A 10,497-nucleotide genomic window follows, 5' to 3' on the forward strand; every position below is an offset into this window, starting at 1 on the left:
TATATAGGTTGTTTGATTGATGAGACAAGGAGCAAAATGTTTTCTGTGTATTTATTACCATATTACTTCACACAAACACTTCATAAATAAAACACCCAACTCCCACATCAAGCTTGGGTTCTCTACCAGAAGTGTGGGAACTGTGCAAAACATCAGCTGCTCCTGCACGGCTCTGTTGGACTCACACAGCACCGAGTGGCACCACCGACACCTTGACTTTATAAATGTTAATGGTTTTATTTGTGGCTTATGATGTTCATGCATTCAGTCATGAAACAAACACCCCCCCAGAAGAATCAGATTAGAGCTAATTGAAGCTAATTGAAGCTAATTGAAGCTAACTGAAGCTAATTGAAGCTAATTGAAGCTAACTGAAGCTATTTGAAGCTAACTGAAGCTAATTGAAGCTAACGGAAGCTAATTGAAGCTAACTGAAGCTAATTGAAGCTAACTGAAACGTTACATAAATTTACATTTTTCTGTTCAGGTTTTAGCATCTTTAATATTACTTTTATTTTTTCTTAATGCACATTGTTGAATTTGAAAAAAAAAAAAAAGTTGGATGATGGACTCAGACTTAAAACATCATGATGTTGCTGTTGTAACAAGACAAGACATGGAAATAAAGCTTCATCTAGTTTATGATTTTTTTTTCTGACCCCAGTGGCCATAAAACTGAAGAGCCTTTCACAAAACTCTTTAAAGTTGCGTTTGAGACGCCTCTCCCTGCAGCGGTGACTGATGTGACACGACTGAAGGGAAATAAAGCCGATCCGCCGCTGACTCGCCTCTAAGCCAGCACCAGAAGAAGTCACAGGGTGGAGTTGGTGAGTATGCATGAGGACCGAAGGCTGCGGCGCTCCATTGTGTCTCCCTGGTGGTTCTGCAGTTCTTGTTTTGATCGGTTCAGATGTTAATGAGCAAAAGGAGCTTAAAGTGGAGCTCATCTTCACAGTCAGACCTGACTGCAGGTAACATTTACAAACCTAAAAAAGAAGAACATCCTGTACAAACATGCAGCTGATCAATAGTTGTGAAGGTGTTCTTGTTCAAGTCTTGTGGCGTTTGAATTCCACGTGTGTCACTGAGCCTTAGCAGACCGAGTCTTCTCGCTCGTCCTGCAGAGTGTAGTCGATCTCATCCATCTCCCGCTCGCAGTCTTCACATCCTTCCACAACCACCACACCATGAGAGTCCACCATCCTTCCCGCTCCCATTCCGGCTCCTCCTGTTGCTCCCATTGTTCCCCCACCTCCTCCCATTCCCGTCCCAGTGCCGCCAGCTCCAATTCCTCCACCTCCAGCTAACGACGTTCCCCCAGCGCTGCTTGTCAAAGGTCCGACCGCCGGTCCCACGCCCCTGGGCCACATGGGATCTACAAGCACCCCCTGCTGTCCTAGTGTCATCAGCTGACTGACGGAGTAGATCCCTCCTCCTCCGGCTTGAACGACCTCCTCATAGGAGGGGGCGATGGTGGCAGCACGGGCCTCCTCCAGCCTCAGCCTGGCCCGGTGCTTCATCTCAATGATGGTCTTGGTGTAGGAGTTGAGCGTTGCCACAGCAGCTGCCATGCAGCAGCTGAAGGACAGCCATGCTAAGCTAGGCGGCAGAAAGAGACAAGAGGACAAACTGAGCTTGGTCTTCATGCAGTTTAGTAAAATATTTTGTTATTGAAAAGTCTGAACAAACCAACGGACACAGGGACGTTTAACAAACAGTAATATTTAAGTATAACAGCTGTACGGTGCAGTAGAGTTCATGCTGATAAAATGGTGACCCGACAGCTAACAGCATAAAGTAGAAAAGATGGAGGTATCACTGCAATCACAGTTTTGAGCTTGGATCCAGATTGGATGTTTAACATTTGATGCTTCATATTTATTTTTGAAGTAACGAAAACTAACGTACGCAAACGACCACCCGTAGTCCCAGGACTGAGGCCTCCAGTCCTTCGGCCCGATGCTAACGGTCATCTGAAACACAGTGGAGTACATCATGTGCGCTACCATCCCCATCATGCCTGACGAGCAGGAAGAAAAACATTCAATTAAATTTATAAATCAAAAGATGACATTTAAAATAAAATATATAAAACAAAAGTTGTTTATTTTTTTGAGAATGTTCTTGTAAAACATGAACAAATAAAATCATTTTGCTCATTTGATGCTAAAGGAAAAGATAAAAGCATTCACATCTACACGTACATCAGTCATTGCTGATGGATTCATTAATAACGTAAAAATATAAAACTCATACTGAACATGGAGTCTGGTGTGAATAACAGTAACATAAACTATCTTTGGTCATATTGGTGTTTTGTTATGAACGGAGTAATATGTACTGATAATCTCTCTTAAATATTCTCTATAAGACATGTTTATTGCTAAAATGTGATTTAAAATATACTGAGCATCCATATTTAATAGGACAAAACATTAAATATCTAAATATACACTGAAGTGACTTTTAAATGTATATTTACTCCAATTTATTAAGTTATAAATTAAGATATGGGTAAAAAAAATATCTTTACACAGCTACATTTCCAACTTTACTTTTAATTATTCAGAACTAAAACGATAAAAACAAAAACCTCGTTTTTATTTTGTACGGTCTGGTCTGTTCCTACTGGTGGAACGAACAGTCAAATATTGTAAGACGTCTCTGCATTTGTCTCATTCTTCCTAATTTGTGCACAGAACTCACGTATTTATATTTTATAGGAGTGTGTAAAGGATGAAGAGATACAAACAAACAACTCTCAGACAACTGAGACCGTCAGAGAGTTTGAACGAAGCAGGTGAAGTATATGAAACGCAAACAAACGGAACGTCACTGACACAAATGTGTCTACTTTGCAGAAAGCGTGGGCTGTTGTCACCTGACAGAATGGTGCACATGGCGGCGTAGGCATTGATTTTCAAAGAACCCATCTCTTTCTTTGCACAGAGGCACATTGCTTCCACACACATGAGCAGGAAACCCATCGCCAGCAGCCCGATGTACATGAACTCGCTGATGACGGAAAACCACAGCACACCTGGAGGCGGGAGTCGGGGGAGGGGGTGCATCACTTTTATAGTTTGCTTGTCACAATGACTTCATGACTTGCTCTGTTTTTCCTTCTGGTGTAAATAATTGGTACTGCACCAACCTTGTGTCTCTCCTGGAGTCAGTTCGATAAAGCTGCGACATCTTTCCTCCTGCTCATCACCTGAGAACAAAAACAGAGACATAAAGACAGCTGCTGATCGTTATCATGCTTCCTGGATTAGCCTAGTGCAGGGCTGTTCAACCAAATGGCTCAGGGGGCTGCAGGGGGCCACACTTACTGAAAGAGCTCAGGGCCAAGGCATCCAGCAGTTGTTGTCATTAAGTTTGTTTTATGGTTTAAAATGTCGTTTTATTTAAAATGAGCCCATTGGTGGGCCGAACTGAGCTCACCCATGGACCTGATTTGGCCCCCGGACCGTCAGTTGAATAGTCCTGGTCTAGTTTTAATGAATATATTTAACAGTAAAAAGACACAATTTAATAAAAATCTGCTCATTTATAATAGTTTTTTTTTATTTTATTAAGTGATCAGACGTTGCGTCAGTGAATTTTTCCAGTGGTTCAGTCTTGAAGGGATTTTATTTCAGACCTTCTGCTCCAGTTGTCACCAACCTTCATTGTGTTGTTCACAGGAGAGCCAGAATCCGGTGTGGAAGTATCTCAGCATGTATTTGTCCTCGCCGGTTTCCCACAGGTAATGGACGGCGTTGGCCAGCTGCTTCTTCCTAAGCAGAGCCAGCTCCTCTTTCTGCTGCGGAGACAGCGTCACGTTGGGGATCGGGTTTTTGGGGTCCGAGGTGGGAGCCTCTGGATGAAACAGGTAGTGATGAGTGTCACCAAAATAAATGAAAGACAGAAAGTAGAAGCGAAGTAAAGAGCAGAATAAAACAAGCTTGTTTTCAGACATTTAACTTTTTGAGAATAAATTTAAAAAAGAGAGAATAAGCGCAGGAATATAAGAACCGTGAAACAATAAACACAAACTGTGTCTCCTCCGCAGCGTGTAACACAATCTGGCTCTGAAGCATCGTTCTTTAAGTCATCTGGGCTGTTTTTATTACAAATGGGCTTAACACCGAAAACCAGATAGAAGGTTAAAGAACCCAGAAAAACTGCGGCAGCTGAGATTAGAACAAAGCTGGGATTATGTGAATCTTTTATGAAAAATGTTTAAAATGGAAAGCTTCAAGCTGCCGTGATTGAGGTCACACACCTTCAGGATAGTTGAAGATATTTGTGGCATTTAGAGTTTTTTTTATTGTTCTGCGTCAGAGAACTGTGCTGCTGGGTATGACTTTGTGTCATATAATAAGCTTGTGTCTTGTTATAGTGTTTGAATGAGGTCACTCTGGACCCGAAACTTAAATATGCTCAATATTTGGAGCAAACGGGGCAGAAAATGCAATAATTCCCAATTTAATCACAAAGCATCAAATATAAAAGTAAAGTGCTGTTCCAACAAATACAAACATTGGAATAAAAAAAATCTTGATTTAATAAATGTGGTACAATACACATTATTGCAGAATACAAACATAATAGAAAAAGATTTTGTTACAGACTGGGTTTATTTTTGTGGCTAAAGTGCAGCATGAAGTTTTTTTCATGTTTGTTTATTTATTTAGCGCTAAGTCGCAGCAGAAGTCGTCTCAGGGCACTGAACAGAAACGTTCATATTTTAAAATAATAATTTGACATTATTTATCTGAGGAGCAGCTTTAAGTTTAACTCCATCACAGAACTCTCATCTTGAGCAAGCATGAAGGCGACAGTGGAAAGGAAAAACTCCCTCATGAGGAAGAAACTTTTAGCAGAACCAGGATCAGGACATGTGGCCATCTGCTTCGACCAGCTGGGTTTGGTAGGAATAGCTACACAATGGCAGGTCAAGAATCACATGTTAAGATAGAAATAGTATTAAATGAAAACTATTCAATTTTAATAATTTATTTAAGGAAATGAGGTCAATTTGTCCTCTATTAGTCTAAGCCTACAGCAGCATAACAAGCCAACCCTAACTATAAGATTTATCAAAAAAGAAAGTCTAAAGTCCAGTCTTAAAACTGGACAACGTGTCAGCCTCACCGACAGAAACTGGAAGTTGGTTCCACAAGAGAGGAGCCTGAGAACTGAAAGATCTTCCTCCCATTCTGCTTTTGGAAACTCTAGTAACCGCGAGTAAACCTGCAGTCTGAGAGCGATGTGCTCTGTTAGGAAAATATGGAATAACAAGATCTGTAATATAAGATGGAGCTAGGTTGTTGAGGGCTTTGTAGGTTAGTAAGATTTTGAATTCTATTCTGGACTTGACAGGGAGCCAGTGGAGAGAAACTAAAACCGTTAACAGTTAAGACTCTGGCAGCAGCATTTTGGATCAACTGAAGACTTTTTAAAGAAGTATTTGGCCACCCAGATCACAAACCATTCTGTTAAACCAGTTAACTCTGACCTATTAAATATTCAAGCATAAAAAGACTCTTGAGCTCAGGGGATGAGCCAGTGTTTTTAAACTGTGCAACAAATAATTCAAGAAACCCTTTATCCTGACTTCTTTAGGCCCTGCTTGTTACACAGAAACAGTTTATTACCATATGAAACTATGAAAAATACATAAACTCACAGAAAACTGTGTATTTATAATGGCAAGTATGATTTTGGATTGAAGCAGATGATCAACTGATCACTGGAGAACTACTGATCAAGACCCCTTTGAAAAAATAAAAGATGAAACTATCTCCTTTGAAGCAAAATAAAAAGGAGGGATGGAATGGAAACCTATTTAAAGCTGGAAAATAAGTTTTTAAAAAAGTGAGTTGGCAGTGTTTGTCATCCTCACCTGTATACGGCTGGCTGTTGTTCTTCCCACAGTTTTTCATCTTGACTGGTGACAAGCAGACCGGCTTCACCACTTTGTGCGTCCCCTCGCACCAGTAGGAGGTGCAGAAAGCCGACACCGACAAAGTGAGAGCCAAGGAGGTGAGACCCAGCGAGAGCAAGGTGCGGTTTCGCCTGGACATTTTCTCCAGCATCGTTGCTCTTTGACTTAACAGCCAGAGAAGAAGCCTGACAGGTGGTGGGACTGGTGACCGATGCTTTTACTGGGAAAGTGATCTCAGGTTTGGTGACAAACTGGAATGAGAGTCAGAGGAATGTGGGGGTTTCCATGACAAGACCCAGATCAGTCAGGTAAGATGCTAAACCATCTCCTGGGAAGCTGAGACTGAGTCGTGGAGTATGACATGAAATGAAAGAGATGGATCATGGATGTTTGAGAGGTGGGGCAGAGATCAGAGGGGGCGGTGAGGAGTGGTGAAGAGATGAAAGGAGGACAGAGTTTAAGAAAGGAGACTAGTTGATGAGCGGAGGTCAGGGGACAGCGGAGCAAAGACCGATGAAGTGCTGAGATTTAATCAAGAGGAGGCAGATGTGCCGGCTGAACATTGCAGCTGTTGCACCCTCATCTAAGGACAGCACAGTGTCAGCTGCAGGCTGTGGTGTCAATCACAGAAAATTAGGATTCATGAGACAAACATCAGATTGACATCCAGGAGCTTTGTTTGGGATTGGAGCACAGCTGCAACTCGTTTCACGCGGTGAGCTCATCTCCGCCTCGGTTTTTCTCAACAGTTGTTTTCTTTCACTCTCATCTTGCAGGTTCTGCACCTAATCAGTTGGAGCCTCGCAGCACATCCCACTGTTGAACCTGTGCCCTCCCCGGGAGGGACTGAGCTTCCAACAGAGTAATTAGTCCAGGATCTCCTGTCTCTGGGCCTAGAAAATCAGTTTTAATCTCGGGTTAGGTGGAGGAGATTAATGCCCAGTGACTCCTATGACGTCTTCAGACGACCACCTGTTAGAAAAACAACAACAACAGAATGAGACAAACAAACAGATAAAATCATTAGGAATCCCCTTCTAAGTCCTAATAATCTTGAGACCTTAAACTAAAGTCAAGTGAATTTATTCTTTAGATCTTAAAGACATTTCTCTTCTTAACAACAAAAGTCAAACCGGCGCAAACCTTCAGATGTTTGTTGGATGACCAGAACATCTAGAGCTGCTTTAACCAGGTGTTGAAGGAAACATTTCCATTAGTTTAATAAAACGTTTGCACTGATTTTCAGTCTGTTAGAGAATTTTATTACATTTTTATTTGGGTTCAGTGAAGCTGTAACGTTGGACACATTCACAGGAATAATATTTACTGTACTTTCAACATAAAAAGTAGATAAATCCTTTAGCTGACCAAGTTCTTAGAAAGTGTCTTCAAAATAACTTGGTGACAAAAACTCTCCTGAGTCATGCCGACTCATATATTCCTAGACATTCATTCAACCTTTATGTAGACAGGTAAATCCCATTGATCCTCGAGGACTCATTCACAAGAGAGACCTGATTTCAACAAATGATGACAACAATGGACAACAGCGACAACAATAGACAGTTGTCAAAAGGCATACAGATTTTTTTAACAAATAATTTGGCAAAAAAAGTAAAAAAAACAACAACTAGATTCTAAGGCGAATGTAGAAAACTAAAAACAGGAACATGTCTGCATTGGTCTCTGCCAGGAGTCCAACAGATTCTTAAAGACACTTAGAGAGGTCAAGGTCGAGAGCTTCAGATCTTTTTATAAGATATTCCAGGAAACAGGAGTGGAGTAGGAGAAGGCCCTTTTGTCAAGTTCAGTCCTCATTGAGGGAACACTGCAGGTAATAATGTCCTGAGAGCGCACGCTGTAGCTGCACTCACGCAGAGACATGTAGGAGGAGATGTATGAAGGCAGCAGACCAAGAAGTGATTTAAAGATGAAAATGTACCAGTGTGAGAGTCTGCGTGAAGTTAATGATGTCCAGTTAACCAGTGAATACTGGGTGCAGTGGTGGGTACGATAATCACAGCCAGTTATGAATCTTAGTGCACCGTGATAGACAGCATCCAACATCTGCAGGGTGCTTGTAGGAGCGTTCATGTAAATAATGTCACTGTAATCAATGGAGGGAAGGAAAGTCGCAGTTACAAGGTGTTTCCTAGCATTTAGAGTTAGACAGGATCTATTTCTGAAAAAGAAACCCAGTTTAACTTTCAATTTCCTGACTAGGTTTTCCACCTGAAGCTTAAAAGAGAGATGCGAGTCGACCAAGATACCCAAATATTTATGGGAATCGACAAACTCAGTAGGGACACCATTTACGGATAAAATCAGAGGAAGAACTGCTGGGACTGACTTCCTGTTTTTAAAAAAGCATCCCTTTGGTTTTGTCGGCATTTAGGACAAGTTTGAGATGAAACAAATCTGACTGGATGATGTTGAAGGCAAATTGCAAAAGCTGGAAACCCTTAGCAACTGTTTTAACTCGACAATTAACAACTGTTTCATCAGCATAGAAATGTAAGGATGCTTCAGGGATGCCCTAACCTATATTACCTATGTACAGTAGATTGTAAAGAGGGTGGGTCCTAAGACTGAGCCTTGTGGTACACCATTGTTGACTGTTAGATAACTTGAGGAAATACCATTATGTTTAACACATTGCCTCCAATATGAAAGATAGTTAAGAGATTAAGAGAACCAACCAATGGTGTGATCTGAGAAACCAATTTCTTAGAGTTTTTGACACAAGATGGCCTTCATGATTGCTTAGCCCCCTGTGCTGACAATGGCTCTTGGCTTAACAATGCGGTGGCTATTGGTGTCAGAATAATTTGCAATGTGGGGGTGTCTGGGGGTCATCCAGAACATTTTTAATAAAGTAGATGCCATTTCCTGCATTCTGGAGTATTTTAACAGGTTGTTAAACATATATGTTTACCTTCACAAATAAACACTTGATTCAATAATTATTCTAGAGAGCAACAAGAAGTAGCCTGACCAACAGCTCTCCTTGTGTGAGTAGAGCAATGTCCGCTTCTCTCATGCATCCTAACACTTTCCTCCTCCTCCACACCGGTCAACAAATGCTGACAACTGTATTGAGGCACACAGTGCAGACATGCTAGCTAAAATGCTACAGATGTAACGCTCCATTTCTCTCAGGCAACAACCTTCTCCACCCCCGAGCTCCTGCAGGGAAGGGGCGTTTCACTTCAGGGCAAACAGGTCACCGATTGGTCGGTTGCTGACGAGCCTACTGGATTGATTGACAGGTGGTGTAGAGGATCTGACTCGTGCAAAAAAAAAAAGTCATAGATTGTATTGGCCCGTTTGTCATCATTTATTCCATATTTATTAAATATTTTGGTGAATCTGAGGTTTGAGAAATGAGTTTCTTTAAAAAATCCTAATGATGGTTTCTTTATTTTTCAGGGGTGCCGAGTTAAAATTTAGGGGTGAGCACCCTCAAAAAGAGGCTAATATCGTCAATGTGTTGTGTTGACTTCTGTTTTCATGTTTAAATCAAACCCATCAAAAATCACCTGCTGCACGTAGAGACCTACTAACCCAAACGTAACAACTGGTATTTATTAAACTGAGGAAACAGTTTCAGAAACCTGACGCAGTCGGTCTCTGTCCTGTTGATAACCCATCATGCTGTAGACACTCCCGCCCATCTGTCCAAAAAGGGACGTCTGGACAGCATTACAGGTGGCTGACAGGTGGTACTGGAGGACAAAACTTGTCCAAACAAAGTGATGGTGTTACACAGGAAAGCCAGCTTTATGGATCAAGCCTAAGAAGTCCCCTTTTATCCAAGGGGCCTTCCCAAGAGAGGTTTTATGAGAACACACGTTGTTTATTGTTTTAGCCTAATGTCCACAAAACACAGAATTATAGGAACCCCAGAACATTTTCTTTTTTAATGGATTCCAAATGGAAAAGATTTTGACACGCCACCCTTGCATTTTCATGTAGATTACCAAAACACAACCTTCTGATGACATCATAGCCGTAACCTATGACCTGAAATGGTAAATGGTAAAAGGACTGCATTTATATAGCACTTTTCTATCTTATGAAGACACTCGAAGTGCTTTACACGACAATCTGTGCCTCATTTACCCATTCATACAGCACTCTTCTAGATCTCTACAAAGCTAATTGAGCAAATCATTCTAAAGAGACTAATCAGAGCTTTAGATCACATTCATACACTGATGGGACACACATCAGAGGCAATGAGGAGTTCAATGTCTTGCCCAGGGACACTTCGACATTTGACTGCTGGTGGATTCGAACCCCCAACTCTCGCACTGGAGGACGACTCTAACCACTCAGCCACAGACGACCCACATCCTCTGATTTTTGTTTTGTGTGTGTTTGTATTTCAGACTGAGCCCATAAGCTTCATGTAAATGTTCAACTCCTTGCTTCCTGTTATTGGTGCAGCGCTGCACACAGGCTTAGATACTACAGGTCTAGTTACTACAGGTCGATACTGCATGTCTAGATACTACAGGTCTAGTTACTACAGGTCTAGTTACTACAGGTCTAGTTACTACAGG

The 10,497-nt window shown here is 41.5% G+C and overlaps 1 protein-coding gene across 1 annotated transcript; it reads right to left on the minus strand.

Annotated features, from left to right (window-relative positions):
- Positions 1 to 1,049: 1,049 nt before the first annotated feature.
- On the minus strand, positions 1,050 to 6,083 carry LOC119425855 (germ cell-specific gene 1-like protein). The gene is made up of 6 exons (XM_037693407.1): positions 5,891 to 6,083; positions 3,667 to 3,861; positions 3,155 to 3,214; positions 2,882 to 3,040; positions 1,909 to 2,020; positions 1,050 to 1,599 (listed from the first exon to the last, which is right to left on the minus strand). The coding sequence occupies exons 1-6, from the start codon at positions 6,081 to 6,083 to the stop codon at positions 1,092 to 1,094; spliced, it is 1,227 nt and encodes a 408-aa protein (XP_037549335.1). The 3' UTR covers positions 1,050 to 1,091.
- Positions 6,084 to 10,497: the final 4,414 nt, after the last annotated feature.

Source organism: Nematolebias whitei, chromosome 19 (genome assembly GCF_014905685.2).
Source record: "Nematolebias whitei isolate Nwh7 chromosome 19, NemWhi1, whole genome shotgun sequence".
NCBI classification, from domain to species: Eukaryota; Metazoa; Chordata; class Actinopteri; order Cyprinodontiformes; family Rivulidae; genus Nematolebias; species Nematolebias whitei.